Source organism: Elephantulus edwardii, unplaced genomic scaffold, assembly GCF_000299155.1.
Source record: "Elephantulus edwardii isolate Elephantulus edwardi_28Jun2011 unplaced genomic scaffold, EleEdw1.0 scaffold00266, whole genome shotgun sequence".
Lineage (NCBI taxonomy): Eukaryota > Metazoa > Chordata > Mammalia > Macroscelidea > Macroscelididae > Elephantulus > Elephantulus edwardii.
This window is the reverse complement of record NW_006400016.1, coordinates 437345-461407: the sequence shown is the minus strand read 5'-3', so window position 1 is coordinate 461407 and position 24063 is coordinate 437345. Positions and strand designations below refer to the sequence as shown.

Sequence of the window (24063 nt, the reverse complement as noted above, 5' to 3'; positions counted from 1 at the left end):
TATCTATTCAATCTGTATGCTGAGAAACTGAACTCTATGAGGAAGAATGTGGCATCAAGATTGAAGAAGACTCATCAACAATCTTGCTTGCTGTAAGTTGAGATGACAGGAAGCATTTATTGCAGAAGGCCAAGGACTACAGTCTTCAGTATGGATTACATCTCAACATCAAGAACGGAGGAGAAAAAAAAATCTTCACCCTGGACCAACAGGCAACGTGATAGATGGAGAAAAGGTTTCATTTTACTTGAAGTTACATTTAACACCCACGGTGGCAGCAGTCAAGAAACCAAAAATGTGTTGCATTAGGGAAATCTGTTGTCAAGGATCTCTTTTAAAGTGCTAAAGAGCTATATGTACATGTGTGTTATTTCAATTGAATAGCTTAAAAGTTCATGCTTTGCTTTGGTTTAAATTAGTTTCATGGATTTAAAAAGAAATTTGGTTTGGTTTTTCAAAGAGTAAAAAATTCAAAATCAAGTTGTATAGGAAGAAATGACAATCACAGAACAGGCTGTTGGTTTCTGGTTCATTTGTTTGATGCCAAACACTGCTTCTAATCCCTACTAGAGAAATCACTTAGATAAGGGAACCTCTGGAATTTAGTTTCATCTCCCATTCTCAATGGAGTTTTCCTACTGATTACAGGTAAATAAGGACGTTTAATACGGAAACTTTCAGGGACTTGTCCAATGCTCCACAGAGAGTGGGTACCTGACCCAAAATATTGTATACATTCTTGATTTGAAGCCTGTTATTTACTGTGTGACCAGATAAATCATGAAACCACCACCTTAGTTTCTTAACCTGAAATAGGTTGATTAATGCCTACAGCTTGGGGCGACTCTGAGGGGTTGAAATGAAGGAGATCCTGGGCTCACTCTTATTTTTATGCGAGGCTTTTTAACAATGTTCTGAAAGCGACATGAGAATAGTTGTAGGCTCAGGATCTCAGGTGGCACAGACCACAGGAAGCTGTGCTGCCATCTACCGGCGGCTCCCTACGGCTCCTAAGCTCGTATCTCCTCTGCAGCTATTTACATCTCGGAAAGCCCGCTGAAGGTTTGTAGGAGTTGGCGCTGACCCCTGGCGATGACTGGCTAAGGTCAGGGTCTCGGCCACTTGCAGAAGCACTCCCTCACAGCCCCCAGCTCCGCCCCGTGAACCCGCGAGTCACGGCACTCCGACCCAGCCTACCACAGACCAAACCAAATGACAGCGCTGGGCAAAAAGAAAACCCGGCGATGACCTCACGAGCATGGCGGCTGGAGGTGGCCGCAGGAAGGAGAGAGGCGTGGCATCTGAGAGCCGCTTCCGTTTCCGTCGGCAGTGCACTTTCGTTTCCTCTGCTATCGTGACTAAGATGGAGACGTTTCTGGAGTCACGGTCTGGACACTGGGCCGGGGGTCCGGCACCGGGGCAGTTTTACCGCATCCCACCTACTCCCGGTTCACTGGTGGATCCGGTGTCCACGCCATTCGGGGGTCCGATTACGCGCACCCAGTAAGTCTCAGCGCCTTGACTCGCGTAGGGGGAGGGACTGGGAGGCCTGGGACGGCCGCTGTTCTGCAAGAGCCGGGGAAAGCTAACGAGGACCTGGGGGCATGCGAACATCGGGGGAGTCTTGGGCACAGAGTCCTGCAGAATACAGGATAATTGGATGGTGGTGGTGTTGATTGCCTTGGAGCCGAGCAGGACTCATAGCGACCCTATGAACAAAAGGCCTGAAGCCCCTCTACAGCTGTCGACATTTATCAAAGTTCATACAATTTCCGGAGGCATGTTGTTGAGGAAGTGGATGCCACGGAAAACTGGAAGCAGGACCGGGTACGCGGGGGTCTAGTGGACTCAGGCACCTCCTCCCTCGCTGATTTTTCTCATTCTCCAGAAACCCCATGGTGACGGGGACCTCAGTTCTCGGTGTTAAGTTTGAAGGCGGAGTGGTTATTGCAGCAGATATGCTGGGTTCGTATGGCTCCTTGGCTCGTTTCCGCAACATCTCTCGTATCATGCGAGTTAACAACAGCACCATGCTGGGTGCCTCGGGAGACTATGCTGATTTCCAGTATTTGAAGCAGGTTCTTGGCCAGATGGTGTAAGTCATCCAGGGAATGGTTTCCAAGTGGAAAGGGGAAAGTACATTTAATCAGCCCTTAGAAGAGATGGGAGGCTTGCAAAGGAAGAGGGAGAACTCTTGAGCAGGTGGAAGTTGGAGTGTGTGCAATAAAATGTTCCGCATTAAGAGGTATAAAAGGGAGAAAATTGTTGACATTTCTTTTGGGGTGGGTGGAGATTTAAGCTTCTATTCTTTTTTTTTTTTTTTACACAACCAATTTAAGGATTGATGAGGAGTTGTTGGGAGATGGACACAGCTACAGCCCTAGAGCCATCCACTCATGGCTGACCAGAGCCATGTACAGCCGCCGCTCAAAGATGAACCCCCTCTGGAACACCATGGTCATTGGAGGCTACGCTGATGGAGAGAGGTGGATTTGAGTACACTTTGTTTGCTTGCCCACCTATTACTGGATTATGTCTCTTCTTTAACTCCCAAGTGAATCCCATAGTTAAACCCCATGGCCCCTCCTTTCAGCTATGATAATCTTAGGTGTTTTTTTTTTTTTTTTTACCCTATTATGTCCTACTAGCTTCCTTGGTTATGTGGACATGCTTGGTGTGGCCTATGAAGCTCCTTCGCTGGCCACTGGTTATGGTGCATACTTGGCTCAGGTAAGGAGGGGACTCAAAAGGCAAAGGGAGTTAGTAGGATCCCTGGGATTCTGACAGGGGTAATAGGGTTAACTGTTCAACAGTTTCATGCCTGTAAGTGGGTACCTGCATTCCAGTGACAAGGAAGTCAGTTTGTATGAAGACCCCTAAGAAATAGAAGTGCATGAATGAGCAATTACTCATTTTGGTGACTCAGTTACGTAGACTGTCTTCTTTCATGCATTTGTACTTTATAGTAGGTTTCCAACAAATGGGAAAGATCTGCTTTGTAGCCTGTAATACCCTTCTCCCCTTTTGCCCCATTTCTGTAGCCTCTGTTGAGAGATGTTCTGGAGAAGCAGCCAGTGCTAAGCCAGACAGAAGCCCGAGAGCTAGTGGAACGATGTATGCGAGTGCTGTACTATCGCGATGCCCGTTCTTATAATCGGGTAAGGAGGACGGGCTATGAGAAAGAAAAATGGCAGATACTTGGAATTCCCCTGCATCCCTACCTTTCAAGACCAGGTTGCCTCACTTTGTTTCCTGTTTTCCAACTAGGGGAAGACTCTACTTGACTCACACCTGACTTTCCTCATGTGGGGGAAGTAATTTATTGATGGTTCTGCTTCCTTTCAGTTTCAAATTGCCACTGTAACAGAAAAAGGTGTTGAGATAGAGGGACCACTGTCAGCAGATACCAATTGGGATATTGCCCACATGATCAGGTAATTATATTGAAAATTGTAGTAAAAAAAAACAATAGGTTGGGAAAGACACTTTAAGTTGGGCTTTAAGTCTCACTCCAAAAACAATTCTAGGTAGAAAGTGTTTTGTATGGAGAGCTTCTAGGAATTGATCCTTCTATTCCTTCACCATTGTATAACTGCTTTCTTCTTTGCAGTGGCTTTGAATGAACACAGATGCATTATCCAGAACTGAAGTTGTACCCTTCTTTTAACTTTGAACTTGGCTGATTCAGAAGTAGATTTTTCTTTTGTAAAATAAATCCTTTGAAACGCTTGCTGAGTGGTTCATTCTCTGACTGGGTCACAACAAATGTGGACTGCCTTATGTCATTTTGTCCGAGAACCTTTTGGGTCTGTCTTCTAATAAATAATTCTATGCATGACAGTACAGAAGCCCACTGTCTTCAGACCTCTGGCTTCATTTGCTCCTGTAATAATAGAGTCGAAGCCTTGTTTAGAGACCAGGTTAAATCTTTGATAACTGGTTTTTCTGTTTACCATTTCCCCCCACTGTGTTAGTCTTGAAGAAAGGGTTTTCTGGTTGAATTGAAGTATCATTTTAGAAATGCCAGCATCTGGTAGGGTGCTCAGTGTAAGGTTATTTCCAAGCTAGAAACTGGCAGCTCAACTCTCTCACCATCTAACCACCTCACCCTTCATAAAAATTTAAATATCTAATATGAACATTTATATTCATGACTGACTGAATTTTTAGCATTGTCAGAAAAATCTCATTTTTACTAAGTGTTCATTAAAGTCATAAGTTCATCCGTCAGAAGTGATTGAAATAGTATAGAAAACTAAGAAATCACATTTCCATAGTGTACTAAACCTCCATTTTAAAAATGAAGATCAGGTGATTCTGTTTTCACCAGACCTCTGAGAAACTGGTAAAGGACAAACCCAGAAATTCAGTGAGGTCATATCGTAACTGAGGGACAGAAGAAAACACTCCTCCATTTTTATCATCCATGATTACAACAAACTAGAACATTTAGCAAAGAAAAATGATTTTCAGTTTTAATCTACACAGTCTTAACACAGAAAAGTCAATAAATACTTGGTTTATTGATTAAACTGAATTATAAAAAAAACAAAAATTTCCTTCTACTACTAAGCCATGCAGGCAGAGTCCACAAAGATAATTTCCTGGCCAAAACCCAGCTGATTCATGTTGGTATTATGGTGTTTAAAAAAAATTACCCATCAAGAGTCAAATAATGTGCAGAGGCCAGGAACCCAGCTCTGCTAAGGCTGTGGCTGCTGTGGAGACTGCCAGAGTGTGATTAGGTCCATGGAGATGGAGCTGACCGATCAGTTCTTGAACTTTCTCAAAGGCAAAGGGCTGATGTCAAAGTCCACATGATGTCAATAAAATGGCATCAAGCAAAAAGCTGGAGAAGGAAAGCCCAAATTTATCATCAGTTCAGTTTTCAGATGCCATGGATTCACAAAGTTGACCAAACTTTATGGGAGGGATCACTCCAGTTCACTATACAATAGTGCGCTGGGCATTTAAAAAAAAGGGGAGGGGGAGACTTGGGGGAAGATAAACAGGTGGCAACAAATGTCACACTTGCACCACTTGACCCATCACATCTTGAGAATCCCAGTCTGAGTGATGGGAGGTGGGGGATAGGGGAGAAGAACCCATTGTTTAGAAGTCCATTTCCCCTAATTAAATGTTCAGCTTAAGTACATTTTGAAGATGAATCATTTACAAGCCTGTGGAGGCTGCCTCTCTGGGCTCACAGAAGGGAAACGTTGAAAGCCTCAGGATGGACTGTAGTTAAGATGGTTTTGCTCCTTTTCTCTGTGTATCACAGTACAATTCAGTCTATAACCTTAAGTACATACAATTATTTAAAAATCCGTCACATGCAAATTGTAGAAAAAAAATTTACTTGAAGCTGGCAGTGAAAAATAAAGATTCATGTCTTTCTCTGTGCACAATCCATTATGTTTCTTCACGTCAGAGTCTCCTATAAGTTCTAAGAGAAATACAGGAAAGCCACAGGTAAAAGGACTTCAAGAAGTAGTTTGTCTTGTCTTCAAGTTCAACAACTTTAACCTCTTGCAAAATTAGCTCCTGGCTATAGGACATAATGATTTTTTGAACAGGCATACTGTCCATTTAACAAGATGAAGTTCAACAAAGTTAAGGATTCTCCTGGGAGTTTGCTGGATGAAGACCCATAAATAAGAATGGCTTCCATCCTAACCATGGTACTTCTTTTATGCTAATTATATGGGTATGATCCTTTGTCAAGAGTTAGATGTGAGAATGGGGAAAAGGGTTAGAGTGTTTTTGGGAAGGAGGGGAGAGGTGAGAACAGACAAAAATCTATTGATTCTGGATGATTAAAGGTGGTTTCATGCATTTTTAAAGCCACAATTTTATATCCAGAGTTGTAGAAACCAACATCTCTGGAGAGGGAAGGAAAGAAGGAAAAGGAAAAGAGAGTTCAGTGGGATTTTTTTTCCATTTCCATTTTTATATAAAAGTGTTAAGACCACAATGAAAAAGGATTTTTTTATCCACATATATATAATAAACCAGTTTATGAGCTACATATTTGTCTTTCCCATCTTCAGAAATGTTCTCACATTGACAAAGGTTAGATAGCATCATGCCCAAAGACATTGGCCACACAATAAAACAAGAAATCCAGAAGTACTATGATACAATTGAGGTAAGAGGGGAAACACAAAACTTTTTAACATTCACTCACGAAGGATTTTTTTTTCCTTTTTTTGATTTTTATCAGAAAAATAACAAACACAGTGATTTTAATTTTTTTTAAAAAAAGTCACAAAAACCTGTTTTTAGCAGAAGTGGGCCAGTTCCTCAGCTCAGTTATGATCATTATTGGTTTTTCTAAATAATTCATAAATCCACAGCAAAGTATGAGTCAACATCAGAGGAGTGGTGGCATAAAATTTAAAAATATAAATCAAATACCCCACTTGGTATACTCCCCTCTTCATAAATCTTTCTACCTTCACAATTTTCTACTCCATCTCCACATACCATCCCTGCCCAAACACTCAAATCTCCATCAGATCTAGGTCAGCTTCTTCAAAGCCATAGAACGATTCGGTTTCACTTTCATCCTCAAAGAGCTGGTGAAGGCTTTCTGGCTCAATTGTCTCTTCAGGAGATGATCTAGGTCGGGGAGTAGAAGCTGAGGGTTCTTCGGATTGTTCCCCACTCAGCTTCAGTTGCTCTTCTAGAGAGGCAATTAGCTCCTCCTGCATGTCAGCATTTCTTGTAGGTGAGTTAATATTACCATCAGGGCCAGGGAGGACACTCGCCACAAGGAAGGACCGCTGAACTAACTCTGGACAGTCACCAATGACACCCAGCACCTCACCAAGCCAGACCAGCACCAACTGAAGCAGGACCTCAGAATCACATGTAGTATCTGCCATTTCCCGAGCCTGCTCCTTCCACTTTTTATGCAGAAAGTTCTTCACAGTTCGTTTGATACATACATCTAATGGCTGGATTTTGGAGCTACAGCCTGCTGGGACCACTGCGGGCAAAGTGCTAGAGGCACTAAGCATACCCAGTACTTCTTCTGATAAATGAGTGCGATGGCAGTCCATCACAAGCATGCCTTTGCCACGCTGGCAAGCTGTGTGCTTTGGAGGCAAGGATTCTGAGGCTCCGTCTAACATACTTTGGATATGTTGTAAGAAGGGACCGGTCCTTGGAGAGGGACATCATGCTTGGTAGGGTGGAGGTACAGCACAGGAGGGGAAGCCTCTCTATGAGGTGGATTGATTCAGTGACTGGGGCAATTGGGATAGGTGTATTGGAGATGGTGCAATTGGCACAGGACGGAGTGGTGTTTAGGGCTGTTGTACATATGGTCGCTATGAGTCGTGACTCAACAGCGCATAATAACCTCAACAACAACATATTTTTTTAAAGGGGTTTTCTTTTCTTTTCTTTTTAAGTTTTATTTTATTTCATTGGTGTTTTGTGTGTGTGTGTGTGTGTGTGTGTGTGTGTGTGCGCGCGCGCGCGTACTGTCAAATCAGATCTGACTGATACGGGAGGAGATTGTTCCTCCTTCTCCAGCAGAGCATCTGGTGGATTCAAACCAGGTACCTCTGAGACTGCAGTGCAGCTTCTTGCCACTAGGCCACCAGAGCTTGCCAACAACAACACATTTTGACACTAATACTCACAATATAACTACACTTTCCCTAGTTCTTCCCTGTGATTCTCACTTCCATTAATCTTTCTATAACACCCTTCCTGACTTCTGAGTTTTATTCGTGGGCAAATGCTGCTCTTTTCATCTTATATGTTTAATTACTCTAAGGCTCAGTGCCTCCCTGTTATCATTCACCTTACAGGTCTAATGTTTGACTGAATGTTGAGTCACAGGGGTGAACTTTGTTCCAGGATCTGGTGACTTTGTGTGTGTGTGTGTGTGAGATATGAGGTGTTTCCTCTCTGCTGGCTTTCTTTTCCTTTTATCTCTTATGAGTTAAAAGGTTGTTACAACCCACATCAGGAAAACAACCCTTACATTACATCAGGGCTGTGATGGAATTAAGGGTGTTGCAGCCCCTCTTTCTATTCCTTTTACAACTTCTTGGCATATCAGATTATGACCAATGAATACAAAACTTCCACATTACATCATTACGTTTATTCACTGGTGGTGGTAGTGATCAATCCATGACAGTACTTTATATGATAAATCATAAGATTAAATTAAGGATTTTTATATTACCTTGGATTATCTGGGCAGATCCTAAATGCAGTCACAAATATCCTTAAAACAGGAGGCAGAGGGAGATACTACTATAGACAGAACAGGATAAAGCAATGTGACCACCCTTGAAGCAGAGATTGAAGTGATATGGCCACAAGCCAAGGAAAGCTGGCAGCCGCCAGAAACTGAAAGAGGAAAAAAAAATATGATTCTCCTCTAGAGTCTTCAAAGTGTGTCTCTACCAATACCTTCATTGTGAAAAGCATTCTTTGTACTTCATTGCTCAAAGCACAGTGAATCGGAGATTTAGAAATGCGAAAGAATATATGCTTCCATTGCTTTTTAAGACATCAAGTTTGCTGCTGCAGTTACAGGAAAAACGGTGATAAACAAAAAAAGAAAGAAACCCCAATATATTCAGATTTGCATAAAGACACACTTGGAAGTACACACAAGGAAACTAAAGAGGTTACCAGTGGTGACTCAGAGAAGAGCTGAGGCACCCAAAAAGCAGGACACGAAGGCACACAGCCAAGGAGTCCAGTCTGCTGCTGCAGTCCCTTCAACTCCTGTGTTGAATTAAAATACTCTCATCAGCCCTATTCTTTCTGGATCCACACAGACAATCTCTTACAGCAGCAGTTCCCTAACCCCAGAAACTGCCAAATGGTGATTCAATTGGCCATGAGGCCATAATGTGCCCTGCTAAAAGACTATCTCTTCCAGGCTGCTTTGCAGCTAAATCGGGCCATGTTTTTGAGTTCCAGCCAGTGAATGCTTTTGTGTTATGTGGGACACTGGAATGGTGCCTTAGCTGGGCGGGTGCTCTCAAATGGAATAGAAGGAAAGTGAATATTATGAAAGCCTCTTGCAAATCTGATCCTTTGCATTCTCTTTTGTTCCTCTGGATGGTGAGATTTATGATGGGGCTATATCGTTCTTTAGGAATCTCTGATACAAATGCTTTACATGGTCACCTGCTAACTAAGAGTTTGGTGGTTTAAGTCCAACAAGGGACACCTCAGACTAAAGACCTGCCAATCTACTTCCAAAAACCCCAGTCTTTAAAAACTCTATAGAGCACAGCTCTAACTCTGATGCACACGAGATTGCCATGATTCAGAATTGACTTTACTGGTTTAGTTTTGGGTTATCCTCCTGTAAAAATCTTAGACTCTTGTATGTAGTACAACTTCTAACCAAGCAATAGGCCCAAAAGGTGAGTACCCACTCCTCAGAACAGTCAACCACATAAGATTGAAGGGGCAGCATTTACCTAGAGAACATTTGGCAAAGAGAATCACAGGAAAGATCTTCCCATCCTCGCCTCTAAGAACATTCCGGCTACACTTATTCCAAAATAGATTTGTTTCTTCTTTTGGAAGCCCATGGCATATTAAATATTCTTGACCAGTGCCACAATTCAAAGGCATCAGTTCTTCTTCAGTCTTATTTATTCATTATACAGTTTTCACACACATAATGTTGTTGTTGACTTCTGTTGAGTAGAAACCAACTCATAGCTGATTCTTCAGCAGGTTTTCAGAGGCACAGGAGATTGCCCATTCTTCTGCAGAGCAGCTGGTGGATTCAAACTGGTGCCTTCAGGATTGCAGCACAGCTTCTTGCCACATACATTTAGGTGACTGAAAAAATACCATAGTTGGAGTCAAGCACACCTTACTCTTTAAAATGAAATCCTCATCTTTAGCACTTTAAAGTGGTCTTTTGAATAGAAAGGGTCAAACTGTGGTTAGTTTTTAGAAAGAGTGCCAACACAACTTCCTAATGGACTGACTGGAAAAGATGAGCTCTAGTTCAAACAGCTTCAAATGTCAGATACAAATCTGTAGTTCCACAAATTCAGGTTTATTTACCATGGCAATTATATCAGAGGTAACTTGGGAATTCTCAGCAAAGGAAAAGATGGAGTTATTATGGGATTTCTGATAAGGGTGCTATATAAAGCACTTTGAATAGACTCAAAGCAAAGCATCATTGTGTGTAAAGGGATTAATATATGAGGTCTGGAGTGAGAAGTGAGCCCAGGGTCCTGTCTCCATTAAAGCAAAAGATATGGAACACTGTACCCTGAAACTCCTCATATGAAGCTCTAGACCTAGATTATAAACAGAGGCTGCATCTTTCTGAGCCAAAGTAATTTAGTTGCTCTTAGTAAAACAGAGGTGTTTCATTCTCACTTCCAACAGAAAAGTTTTTGCAAGTCTGATTTTGTTGCTTTCGGTAGATGCCACAAGTCAACTAAGACTCATAGCAACCCTATGAACAATAATTCTGAACCTTGCCTTACCCTGGGTCAGTCTCATGAACTCTGCCCTGCTGAAATGCATGGCTGCAGTCACTGTGTTGATACACCTCATTGACGGCCTTCTCTTTTGTGAACCCTCTACTTCACCCAGCATCATGTCTTTCTCCAATGACTGGCCCTTCCTGACAGCATGCCCTAAGTATGTGAAAAGAAGTTTCGCTACCCTTGTCTCTAAGGGGCACCCTGGTTGAACTTACTCCAAGGTAGATTTGTTTGTTCTTTTGGCAGTACACAGAATATTCAAAGTTCTTCTCCAACACCACAAAGGGATAGATTCTTTTTCCATTTTCCTCATTCATTATCCAACTTTCAGATGCAAAGGAACCAAATAATAATACCATGCCTTGAGTCAGGTGTGCCTTAGTCTTTAAACTGACATCCATCCTTCTAAAGAGGACCTTGATAGATTTGCCCAATGCAATATATCTTTTGATTTCTTGACTGCTGCTACTATGAAAATCTATTATAGATCCAAGTAAAATGAAATGCTAAAAATTCATTTTAGAGAGCAAAATTCCTCAGCAAGCAATAAAGCAGTAGTCACTCAAAGAAGCACTCTTTTCATTATTATGTTGTTGTGTACTGTCAAGTCAGAACCGACCCATAGCTGACCCTCCAGTGGGTTTTCAGAGGCAGCAGATCACACAGGAGGAGACAGTCCATTTTTACCCAGTGGAGCAGCTGGAGGATTAGCAGCTTTGTGTTGGCAGTACAACTCCTTACCATTAAGCCATCAGCATTCCTTTGTAGTTATATTGTGCTGCTATTTATTCTCTTACCGTTGGTTAAGAAGTCCAAATTCTGGGTGCTAACTCTAGGGGAAAGCACTCCCTCCCAATCGATCTCTGCTTTTCTTTCTTCCTCTTGGGTGTGGAGGGAAGTCTGTATTTCCTTCAGCATCTGTAGGCCAGGTATTCCTTGGAGACTTCCATGTATCCTGACCCTCCTCAGTGTCATGTCCTCCCCCAATTTCCTCTGGCAAAGACCTAAATCCAAGAGAATGCACGTGACTCTTGACAATTTTTCCTTGGTAGTACTGAGGGTCCTTTCTCTGCCTGTGCTCTTCCACCCTTTTATCTCTAGTGAGAGAAAAGGTATTAAATGCCATACCCTAGGGAAATTCCCCTAGATTAGGGTTGTGATGAGATTAAGGGGCACTGCATTCTACTATTAATTATTGATTTAGCAGATCATGGGGGGCCACATTATATCATTACACACATTGGAGACATAATTCCATGATAGTCATTGCAGTATGTCCCTGAGAGAAATAATGTTCCCCATTTTCTTTGCTGCTGGCTATTCTTTCAGCTCAATAAATAGTAGGGGGATGTCTTTTTGTTTATGTTTTTTCATGTGGGTTTTTTAACAGTCCAAGCTACTTTTTGTATTCTCTTTTCTTTTGAGAAAAGAGTAAAGATGGGTGATGGGTCTCAAGTTTCTAGTTTGAGGCACTGAAGGGATAGGGTAAGCTATTAATGGAGATAAGGAAGGTTATGGAAGGGTTAGGGGTGAGCAGGAACTCAGTTCTAGATGTTTTAAACTTGAGAAGCCTCAAACACGTGGTAATGGTAAGTAGTCAGTTTACATAAGAGTGCAGATCAACTTCCTATCTCCATACATGCCTGCGCTGGCTCAGTTCACTATTTATAGTTTATGGCCTATTAAAAACTAGATAGTTTATCTTTTCATATATACGGCATCTTGGCGTTTGCTGCCAGGAATACTGTCTCATCGCTTCTCAGCCTTTTGGCTAATAGCAAGTGTAGGAATACTGTCTCTTCATTTGCTAATCTCTACTTCTGGATATACTTGGTGTGCAAGTGAAAGTTGGGCAAATCTGAATAAGGATGACAGAAGAATCCATATCTTTGAGTTGTGGTGCTCGAAATTTGTAATGAATATTCCATGGAAGACAAAAAGAACAAACAAAACTATATGCTGGAAGAAGTGCAACCAGGCAAGGATGGTAAAGCTTGTCTCACATACTTTGGGCATGCTGTCAGGAGGGACAAGTCGTTAGAAAAAGACATGCTGGGCCGGGGCCGAGCTCTGGCAGCCCTGAGCTTCTGGAGGTGTGGCTGGCGTGCAGGCCAGCATAGCGAGGATGGTGGTCACGGTGGACGTGTACCAGGTGTACAAACACCCCTTCGAGCAGGTGGTTTCCAGCTTTCTCCGAAAGTATCCCAACCCCATGGATAAAAATGTCATCTCTCTGAAAATAGTTGAAGAAAAAAAGAGATATACCCACAGGAACCATCTATAGGATAAGGACTGCAGTGTGTCAGAATGCGATTCCAGAAATTTTAAGGAAGTTGAGCATTTTAAAAATACCTAATATCCAATTAGAAGAGGAATCATGGCTCAACCCTCAGGAAAGCAGCATGGCTATACAGAGTCACTGCCTTACATGGACACAGTACGCATCCATGAAGGAAGAGTCAGTCTTCTGGGAAAATGTGGAAAATCCAAATTGGACAGAGTTTCTTCAAAGAGGCAGGATTTCAATCACTGGGGCTGGATTTCTCAATTGTATTTTGGAAACTTTTGCCAGCACGTTCTTAAAACAAAGTGCCCAGAAGGGAATTAGAATAATGTAGAAGCTGCTAAAGGATGGTGGTGCCCCTTTAGCCGAATAAAGAATCATCAGTGAGCAGTGCCCGGGCTTACACTCTCTCAAGAATAACCTCTTGGCCATCGCACATCAGAGATGAAGATTCTGAAATACAGATTTGATGATGCAACATCGGCACCTTGAAGAAAAGGAGACTTTCCACCAGGACATGAAGTGATACCTCGCCCTTTACGTGGAAGCCTGCCCGGAGAATGCCTAGCTGGATTTCACAGCAGAGTGTCTAAATGATTTTACAAATAAAAGAAACCCCTTATCAAAAAAAGAAAGAGAGAAAGAAAAAGACATGCTGAGAAAGGTGGTGGGTTAGACAAAGAGAGGAAGACCCTCAAGAAGATGGACTAATACAGTGACTGTATCAAGCGGCTCGAATATTATCACAGATGGTGAGAGAGGCACAGGACAAGGCAAGGTTCAGATCTGTTGCTGACAGGGTCACTATGAGTCGTAGTCGACCCGATGACACCAACTACGTGTGGATGAAAGGAGAGACCTAGGATGAAAGGAGAGACCTAGTCCGTAGAGCGTTGGCTGTTCAAATGCAGCAAACTCTTCCCTTGCGATACACAGCCTCTAAAAAACTAGTGGAGATTTAGCTAAGACTCGGTTCCCGACTCCATGGCAATGAAATGAATGGCTGAACTAGTCAGCCGGTTAGATTCAGGATCCGCCCCCTTGCGAGCCCTGCCCCGCGCATGCACTCACTAGTAGACGCTCACAGGGTTGTCTGTATCCTTCCAACTACAGTTTTGAGTTGTTGTTGTTGTTGTGTACCATAGAGTCTCCCAGAGCTGACACCCTGGCGGGTTTTCAGAGACAGTTAATTGCACAGGAGGTGAAGGCCCATCCTTCTCCCGCCGAGCAGCTGGTGTCCTTGAACTGCGTGCCTTCGGGATGGCAGCACTGCTTCTTGCCACTAGGCCTGAAAGCTGATGTTCACACCTGGTTTTAGACTTCTCCAGGTGCTCCAGGATTTTTTGTACATAGGGTTTTCAGAGGCCTGCTATTTCAGACATGGATGGCCAATCCTTCTTCCTAGTCTGTCTTAATGTGAATGTTCAGATTTAGAGAAGTATCAGACAGACCAGCAAGTTAAAGGTATATCCCTTATTGCGGCGTTAACTTTAGTGTCAGTGTTGTCCCTGCCTTTCTCACACGCGTCTTTACCCACTTATTTCCCTGCTCCACCATCCACCAGGATACCCATCCACTTCTACCCCCTCCCTTCACATCTATCTCCCTTTGACCAGCCTTCCATCTAACAACTTATATATGAGGCTTCCATGGCTTCTGTGATTCTCACCACTGGACCAATTGGCAGCATCAGGATGGATGGTGAAGAGATTGAGATTGTACGCAGCTTTAGTTTGCTTGGCTCCATAGTCAACAGTCTTGGCACCAGCGAGTAGGAAATTAAAAGGCACACTGCCATGGGAAAGTCTGCTGTTAGGGACCTCTCCAAAGTACTGAAGAGCAATGGTGTCTCTCTGGAGACTAAGGTGCGTCTGATACAGGCCATGGTCTTCGCAATCACTTGTTATGCATCAGAGAGTTGGACAATGACCAGGGAGGATAGAAGGAGAATTGATGCCTTTGAGCTGTGGTGCTGGAGAAGAGTATTGAGAATACCATGGACTGCTAGGAAAACAAACAGATTTGTCCTGGAAAGGGTTAAACCGGGTGGCTCCTTGGAGGCAAGGATTCTGAGGCTCCGTCTAACATACTCTGGACATGTTGTGAGGAGAGACCGGTCCTTGGAGAGGGACATCATGCTTGGGAGGGTGGAGGGACAGCGCAGGAGGGGAAGGCCCTCTATGAGGTGGATTGATTCAGTGACTGGGATAATTGGGATGGGAGTGTCAGAGACAGTGCGATTGGCACAGGACAGAGCAGAGTTTAGGGCTGTTGTACATAGGGTCTCTATGAGTCACAGGCGACTCCACGGCACATAACAACAGGTGCTCCAGAGCCCGCCCCTCCCTTGCCCTCAGCGCCTCCGCCTACCTCATCGGATGACCCGAAGCGTTATGTCACGTGCGTTAGTGTAGAGGCCGTACTACGTGCCCCAGACGTCACCAGCCACGCCCCAGTCACGAGGTGAGTGCGGACAGTTGTCCGAGTAAAGCGGTCACCCGGTGCCTTGACCTTTATCACAGGCTGTAATACCATTTCTGAGCTTGCGCCAACTAAGTGGATTGGCTCGTCAACCTTCTTAGGCTCCACCCTGCCCGCTTACAACGGGGTGATTGACAGGGCGGATAGCCAGCCTGAATGGCAGCCAAAAGCGAGGCGAGGAAGTAATGGCCTTACCTGGTAAAACAATACACGTATGTAAGCCCAGTGAATGATAAAAATGTAGACTGACCAACCACCACCAGGGTTCACCAATGCAGCTTTCCAAAGGTGTGTACCTTTAATTGAGGCTCCGCCTGTCTTGAGGCTGCGCCCCGCCCCGTAGCCCTCATTGGCCGTTAAGGCTGCCTGGAAGTCCTGCGATTGGCCAGACTAGCGCTCCGCCGCGTCCAGTGGGTAGTGGCGGCGGATTTCCCGCGTCTGTTTCTATTCGAACTTGGCGACGGCGGCCGCAACAGTTGAAGTGCTTAACGGTCGCCTGACTCCAGTGCAACAATGGCAGCCTTAGGCCCCGGAGGCTACGGGCGGAACGATGCACTTGAGAAACTGTCGTCTGTCGGAGCGGGGATTCCTGCGCGGAGGGGCCAGTCCTCCCCGCCCCCCGCCCCACCGCTCTGCCTACGGCGGCGGACGCGACTCACAGCAGCACCAGAAGACACAGTGCAGAGCCGGGTGAGAAACTGCCCACCCTACCCATCCTCGTTCTGGGCTTCCTGAGCCTACCCTGGTCCCGCCCCCAGACCTTTCTCCCAGCCTATCAGCCCCGGGCTGGTCCTCACTGTCCCCGCCTCGTCCCTTAAGCCCCGCCTCCTCGGCAAAGTCTCGCCCTTTCCCCCCCCAGAAAATGGGATTGCTGTCTATTTTTGTAGCCCTCCCTCCCAATCCTGATCCATTGCGGGCCCTTGGAACCCCCGGGATTCCTTTTGGGTTTTGATGCTCGTCATCTCGCACGTCTCAGCTCAGTCTCCGCTTGATGTCTGTCTGTTTTGTTGGCCCGCCCGGCTGACTCTGCTAAGTAGGATTTCTGCTAAGTAGACCTGTGGTGCAGTGGTTAGAAGTAGTTTGGTTACTAACCAAGAGTTTTTATTTTAGAACCTTTGCTCTAAGTGAGAAACAAGCGACAGTCGGCTTTTTAAAAGGTTTTTTCTTGTTTCATGTTAATCCCCCCCACTTTATTTTATACTGATTTACTTATGAAGTTCATATACATTATTTTTCACACCGGATCTTTTCCATTTCCTTACCCATCCCTCCCTCCATCCTTCAAATTGTGCGACCATATGATTCACACACACACACACACCGCCATTCCTCACTCCTCTGCTCTCTCGCTTGGCTCCTAACACAAGTTCTGCAATAATGGCCTTATAGAGTATTTGCCCTTATGGGACTGAGTTCACTTTGTATATGCTTTCCAGTTAAAAGATTGCTGTTGTTATGTACCTTCAAGAAACGACCCCATAGCTGACCCTTTAGCAGACTTTCAGGGCCAGTTAATCGTAGAGGAGGAGATTGCCCATCTTTCTCCGAGCAACTGGTGAATTCGAACCACATGCCTTAAGATTGGCAGCTCCTTACCACTTGCCACCAAAGCTTCTAAAGATTACAGACTTAGAAACCCTATGGGACAGTTCTTTACTCTCTTGCAGTCACTCAGAGTTGAAATTGGCTCCATAGCAGTGAATTTGTTTTGAGTACCATGGTTCTGAGTTCCTGCTTGGAGCCAGTAACTTGCTGGGCTACTTACATGAAGGTGGGAAGTTCAAGTCAGCCAGACTCCTTGGGAAAAAACTCTGTGACATACTTCTCAAAAAACTGTGTGGAGTCTGAGGCTTTTGTCCTTTGAACTTGGCCTGGCTTGGAGGTCACCATATATCCAAATAATAGATTTGGTTTAAAATAAACTGTATTTTAAAAAACCCAAAACAACTATATCAACAGTGAATATTGTGCTTCTTAAATAATTAACTATATGAGACCAAAAGACCAATACTTACCCTAAAACAAATGAGAAGATAAAAAAGGGCCTGGAAAGTGTTAGGTTAACAGACTTGAAGAAGAAATCAGATATAACAAGAGAAAGCTTAATGCAGCTTTATTAAAGGGGAGGGGAGAGCTCCCAGGTGAATTCCTCATGCAGAATGGAAAGTCACACTGTGAATTCATTGGGGAAGATTTTTATAAACAGAGTCTTTAGGGAGGGACATTCCACTCTGATTTACGAGCCACCTGCTAGCTCAGCTAGACAGCAAGGCTGTTTGAGCTTCTTATCAGCAACAGGCAAGGCCATCAGCAGTTGCAAGGCCATCAGCAGTTGCGTTCTAAATGCTTCATTCTTCTCTTTGGCCCCTTTTGCCTAGACTTAACAGAAAGCTATATTAAAGGAATAACATGAATGTAGACACATTAAAAAATGTGTTCAATTTCATGTAACATTTTGTACGGACATTTTCAGAGGGGAACTCAATATACAGTTTAAATCTTAATCTAAAAGACAATAAAATTAAGAAAAACAGTAAAAACAACAACCCCTTGGAGTAGTTCTATAGTGACCTTCATGAGTTAGAATCACTTCACTTTTTTTTTTAAAGAAAAAAAACCAAACCAAAACACAGCAAAAAAAATCCAGAGTTTTAGTCCAGAGTCCTACTACCTTAATTGTTTTTCTCATCTTTGCTCAGCCTTCTTTCACTCCTAGCTTCTCCTTTTCTTTACCAGGTAGGAGTCTTACTCTGTATTGCCACTCAATATAGAAATAGAAAAAGGATGTGCATAATAGTTATAAAATCACAAAGTATCAGCTCCAAGGGGAGGGAGTAATCTTAGAGTAAATAGAAGGAGTTCCATTAGGATAGCATCAGTTTAAGATTTGTAAAATAGAGATGACATTATAAAAGTGACCTGCTTGGCACAGTGCTTAATTAAAGATGGGCTAAAAAAACAAAACAGTTGCTGTGAAGTCACTTCCAGCTTGCAGAGATGCTATGTGTTTCAGAGTAGAACTGTGCTCCATGCCAGGCCTTTCTTCAAGACACCTCCAGGTGATTTTGTTCACTTAAATGGTTATGTCACCCAAGGACTCCCTGGTACCAGTTGGTGAAACCTGCTCCTTTTCATTGCCTTTATGCCGCGCACTCTTATCCCCACTTCTCCTTCAAAAGCCCAGGCAAGTGCCCCTTCCCCGCCTCTGGTTGTAACACCTTTCTCGCCAAGGTCTAGGTAGCCTGCCAGTCTTCTTTGTGTCTACCTGACACTCCAAGTTCTTTCCTGCCTCGTGGCTTTTGTGTTTAGTGAGTCCTCAGACAGGTGGCTTCCCCCCCCCCCCCCCCCACGTTCTGCTTGTTTGGCTTTTTCTCATCCCAAGAGACTTAGCTTGAATATCCCTGCTCTGAGAAATTTTCCTGAACTGCATTCCATAGCAGACATCCACCATCATAGTCAGCCATCCCTCTGTTCTTCATAATCTTTTCCTTGAAAGTCCCTGAAAACACCTTGTAAGCTCTTAAATTACATACTAATGCAGGGGAATGACATTAGCAATTTCAGAGAAGCAGTATCCATAACAAAGGGGTTAAGAACTTTAAGTTCTAAACCCAAAAGCTCAGCTTAAGCTTTCTTTCCTTCCTGTCAAGTTACATTGAATGTGCAGAACTCTATCATACTATCTCCAGCCTCATTTCTCTCACCGAGCCCTTATTTTCCAGCTACTGAACTTTCTTCTCTGTTCCCAACTTTTGCGTTTCAGTCGCCCATTATTATCAATGCATCTTGATTGCATGTTTGATCAACTTCTGACTGCAAAAGTTGGTAAAAATCTTCTATTTCCTCCTCTTTGGCTCTAGTTGTTGGTGCATATATTTGAATAATAGTGGTATTCACTGGACTTCCTTGTATGGGTATGGATATTATCCTATCGCTCACCACATTGTATTTCAGGATGGATCTAGAAATTACTTTTTTAATTATGAAACCAACCCCATTTTTTCCTCACCTTTTCATCCCCAGCATAGTAAATCATATAATCGTCTGATTCAAAATGTCCCATGCCAAGCCATCTCATTTTGCCTATACCTAGTATGTCAATATATATGTGTTCCATTTCTTTCTTAACAATGTCCAGTTTTCCTACATTCGTGCTTCTCACGTTCCATGTTCCAATCTGGGCAAATTGGCAGCATCAGTATGGATAGTGAAGAGATTGAGATAGTTAACAATTTTAATTTACTTGGCTCCACAGTCAACACTCTTGGTAATAGCAGCCAGGAAATCAAGAGACAAATTGCATTGGGAAAGTCAGCTGTGAGGAACCTCTCAAGAGTACTGAAGAGCAACGATGTTAGACTGGAGACTAAGGTGCACCTGATCGCAGTTATGTGCTATGCGTCAGAGAGTTGGACAGTGAATAGGGTTGATAGAAAGAGAATTGATGCCTTTGAGCTGTGGTGCTGGAGAAGAGTGTTGAATATACCATGGACTGCTAGGAGAACAAACAGGTTTGTCCTGGAGAGGGTGAAGCCAGAATGTTCCCTGAAGTCAAGGATTCTGAAGCTTCGTCTGACATATTTTGGGGTCCTTGGAGAGGGACATCATGTTTGGCAGAGTGAAGGAGAGGAAGACCTTTGATGAGATGGATCGATTCTGTGACTGGAGAGGTGGGAATAAGTGCGTTTGAGATGGCTAGGTTGGCACAGGATAGAAGAGCGTATAGAGCTCTTGTCCATAGGGTTGCTATGAGTCACAAGCGACTCGATGGCACATAACAACAAGTTACAAACTTTTCTATGTTCTAATCTTATTTGTGAAATAAGGATAATAATATTTGTACACAGAGGAAGACCCTAGAAGAGATGGAGTGACACAGTTACTGTGGCAATGGGGTAGGTGTGTCAGAGACAGGGAGATTGACTCAGAATAGAGCAGAGTTCAGAGCTATTGTTCATAAGGTCACTGTAAGTTGTAGTTGACTTGATGGTACCTAACAACATAGGGTATTTATAAGGATTAAATGAATCACTATATCGTGTGCACTTAGAAAAATGCCTGACACATTACAAATACACCAGCTTCCATTATTAATGTATTTTGTGTACTATTGTTGCTAGGTGCCACTGTAGCATTTACAGCAGACCGAAATACAGCCTAGCCCTGTGCATCCTCACAAGCTTTGCTGTGTTTGAGCCCTTTGTGGCTGCCACCTTTTTGAGGCTTTTCCTCATTTGTTGACCTTTTTTTGTTGACTTAGTATAGTGTCCTTGGGTACTGGTACCTTTTAATAACATCCAAAGTATGTGAGACAAGGTTCCATAATCTGTCAAGGATTGTTCTGGCTCTGCTTCTTCCAAGGCAGACGTGTTTGTTCATCTGGCAGACCACAGTATATTCAATATTCTCTGCCAACACCGTGATTCATAGACATCAGTTTTTCTTCAGTCTTCTTTATTCATTACATATTTATGAAATGATTGAAAATACCGTAGTTTGAGTTAGGTACACCTTCATCTTCAAAGTGACATCTTTGCTTTTTAACTTTAAAGAACTCTTCTGAAACAAATTTGCCCAATATAGCAATCTTTTGATTTCTTATCTGCTGCTTCCATAGATTTGGGATTTTTGTTTTTTGTTTTTTGGTTTGTTTTTTTTTTTTTTTTAGTTTGAAGTTCTTTTATTCTCTTTTCTGAATGCTTTTCACAAGGAAATGTGCTTCCTTGGTGGGGGGAATTGAACCCTGGTCTTCCACGTGACAGACAAGAATATTCACCACTGTACTAATAAGGATAGCTTCCATAGGTTGTGATTATGGATCCAAGCAAAGTTTTGATTATGCATCCAAGCAAAAAAAAATCTTTGACAATTTAAATCTTTTCTCCATGTATTAGGATTTTTACTGGTTAGTTGTGAAAATTTTTTGTTTTCTTGATTTTGAAATATAATCCTACTTTATTTTTCATCATAGGTATCATTGTTTGTTTGTTTTCCCTAAATCAACTGGTTTTCAAAAGGTTCATTCTCAGAATGACCAGTCATAAAAATGATCCAGCAGTCCAGTAATATTGATTGTTGGATGAAATAGTTAAACTGCCTGGCTGCCTGGTATAATTTTGGCTCTGTTCCTTCCTGAATGGGTGATCCTGGGCTATAATTACTTAACCTCTCTGGGCTTCTGTTTCCTCTAAGGATGATAGGGACTGAATCACAGGGTTCTTCTAACTATTATCAACTGATTAAATAAGTTAATACAGTTATGGATATTTTAATAGTACCTGACTAAGTAAGTACAATAAGCTTTAGTGAGTTCTACTGTTTGTTTCCCTTCTTTCCCTTTTTACTGTGAGTTAAGTGAAAGTTTGCAAAGGTTTTCCATTCAGCCACACGTTTTATTTTATGACATTGATTGCACCGTCCACAATGTAATTACATTTCTCCCACATCCTCCCTATGATTCTGGTGCCCATCAATCCTTTTATCCTACTTTTCCCTAATATCTGAACTTTACCCCTGGGCAGATGTTCCCCTTTTGATCTTATGTGGTTGAGTAGCCTGGGGAATGAGAGTGTTTCCCTTCTATTATTTGTTTCCCTTCTGAGCCTGTATTTTTTGACTGTGGGTTGAACCGTAGGGGTGGCTGGTTTTGTTCCAGCTTTGAAGGGTGACTAAGGGCATCTCTATCTGTCTCTAGGTCCAAGAAGCCTGGCCATTTTTATGTTTATTATTTCATTGCACATTTCACCCTCTCTTTGGTGGCACAGTCTGTAGGGAGTTGTGCTGCTAACCTATGGCAACACCTTTTGTTGGTTTTAATCCACAATCAGGTCCACAAAAGAAGGATGGGAAATACCCTTTTTACTCTACCGCCTCCTAAGCCTGCTGGAGGGTCAGCATCAAGTGGGTTCTAACTCAACAGCAATGAGTTTGAGTTATTTTACTGTGAACTCCTTCAATCTGTCCGTATCTATTTATCTTTTTTATCTAACTGTGTATCTCCTTGAAGTTTAATGTTGTCATTGTTGATATTGCAAGACCGTGTATGTAATAATGTTTCCATGTATTTAGATTCTGTGTATGTTGATGTATTTCTTGTATACCTTGCCATGTCTTCCCTTTCTTTAGTGATACTGTGCCGATCATCCCCTTATTGTATATTACCTTTTTTGTCACCCATCTTAGTATGTGTCTGTTATCTATTTACTGATCTTTACTCCTCTCTCCCTGCCTTTCCATCCTTGTACTCATCCAAGAAGGCTTCTTTCTGTATGTTAAGCTTTCTTTTATAAATAATAGTGGAGTCATATAGTATTTGACTTTTTTTACTTATTTCATGCAGCCTTGTATTCCAGGTTTATCCACGTTATACAGTGTTTTGAAAAGTCTCCATTATTTTGTAGTGCTGCACAGCATTTTGTTGTACCATAGTTCATCATTCATTCATCAGTGGACAACTGGGTTATTATCATACCTTTGCATTTGTGAAAAATGCTGCCAGGAACATAAATGTGTATTTTTATCTGTTTGTGCCATAGCTTTTATTGTATGTTTGCCTTTGAATTCTGAGGGCAGTGACTTACTTGAAAATATTTTACTGTATAATAATTAGCAACTTTTTTGTTGTTGCTGTTGTTGTGTACTGTGGAGTTAGATCCAACCCATGGCTGACCCTTTGGCAGATTTTCAGGTACAGTTAATTGCACAGAAGGAGAGTGCCCATCCTTCTCCCGCAGAGCAGCTGGTAGATTAAAAATTGTGTGCCTTAGAGATTGCAGCACAGCTTCTTGCCAGTAGGCCACCAGAGCTTGTGGCTAACCTTGAGACAAATAGGAATTCCAGAACACCTGATTGTGCTCAGGTCAAACCTATGCTTGGACCAGGAGGCAATTGTCAAAACAGAACAAGAAATGCTACATGGTTCAACATCAGGAAAGGATTGTGTTATGGATGTGTTCTCTCTCTACACCTTTTCAGCTTATATACAGAACAGTTTATTCAGGAGGCTGCGCTTTATGAAGAAAATTGAGGCATAAGAATCAGAGGAAGACTCATCAACAACTTGCATTATGCAAATGGCTTAGACTTGCTTGCCAAAAATGAGGTGAGCCTGAAGCATTAGTTGCAGAAGATCAAGAACTGCAGTCTTCAACATGGATTGAAGCTCAACATTAAGAAAACAAAGATTCTTACTACTGGGCCAGTTGGCAGCACCATTTTAGATGGAGAGGACATCTTGAGATTGTTAACAATTTCAGCTAACTCAGTTCCATAACATCCAAAGTGCTATAGAGCAACATTGTCAGTCTGAAGACCAAGGTGCACCTGATCCAGGCCATGGTCTTTGCAGTTACTTCCTATACATTAGAGAGCTAGACAGTGACTAACGATGACAGAAGGGCCAATGCCTCTGAGTTGTGGTGCTGGAGAATTATTGAACATTCCATGGACTGCCAAGAAAACAAACAGTTTTGTCCAAGTTACTCCTTAAAGGCAAGGATTCTGAAGTTCCTTCTTACATACCTTGGGCATGTTAACAGAAGAGACCAGTCCTTGCAGAAGGATATCATGCTTGGGAAGGTATAAGAGAGGAAGAGCCTAGATGAGATTGATTGACACAGTTACTGGGGTAATGGGGTTAGATGTGTTGGAGAAAGACTGCTTCAAAATAGGTCAGCGTTCAGATCTATTGTGCATAGGGTCTCTATGAGTTAAAGACAACTCGACGGCACATAACAGCAACATTTTGGGCATGTTATTAGTAGGAACTGGTTCTTCGAGAAGAACATCATGCCTGGAAAG

The 24063-nt window shown here is 42.8% G+C and overlaps 2 protein-coding genes and 1 pseudogene across 2 annotated transcripts in view; all 3 read left to right on the top strand.

The window, feature by feature from the left end:
• The first annotated feature begins 1363 nt into the window (after nt 1-1363).
• On the top strand, nt 1364-3438 carry LOC102857232 (proteasome subunit beta type-4-like). Its single transcript, XM_006899658.1, has 6 exons — nt 1364-1503; nt 1889-2095; nt 2340-2486; nt 2649-2730; nt 3042-3158; nt 3346-3438. Exons 1-6 carry the CDS (start codon nt 1364-1366, stop codon nt 3436-3438), a joined length of 786 nt encoding a protein of 261 aa, XP_006899720.1.
• A 9186-nt stretch (nt 3439-12624) lies between these two features.
• Nucleotides 12625-13156, top strand: LOC102856827 (annotated as a pseudogene).
• A 2621-nt stretch (nt 13157-15777) lies between these two features.
• WDR62 (WD repeat domain 62) overlaps nt 15778-24063 on the top strand; it is a 46758-nt gene continuing 38472 nt past the window's right edge. The window contains exon 1 of the mRNA XM_006899708.1: nt 15778-15954. Coding sequence (XP_006899770.1) covers nt 15778-15954 — 177 coding nt within the window. The remainder of the gene's footprint in view (nt 15955-24063) is intronic.

What these genes read in the sequence shown, in the direction of transcription:
- LOC102857232 (XM_006899658.1), top strand. Translation starts at nt 1,364, where the DNA reads ATGGAGACGTTTCTGGAGTCACGGTCTGGACACTGGGCCGGGGGTCCG. An exon ending in CAGGTTCTTGGCCAGATGGT is followed by an intron (nt 2,096 to 2,339) that starts GTAAGTCATCCA and finishes AACCAATTTAAG; the next exon opens with GATTGATGAGGAGTTGTTGG. An exon ending in ATGGTGCATACTTGGCTCAG is followed by an intron (nt 2,731 to 3,041) that starts GTAAGGAGGGGA and finishes CCATTTCTGTAG; the next exon opens with CCTCTGTTGAGAGATGTTCT.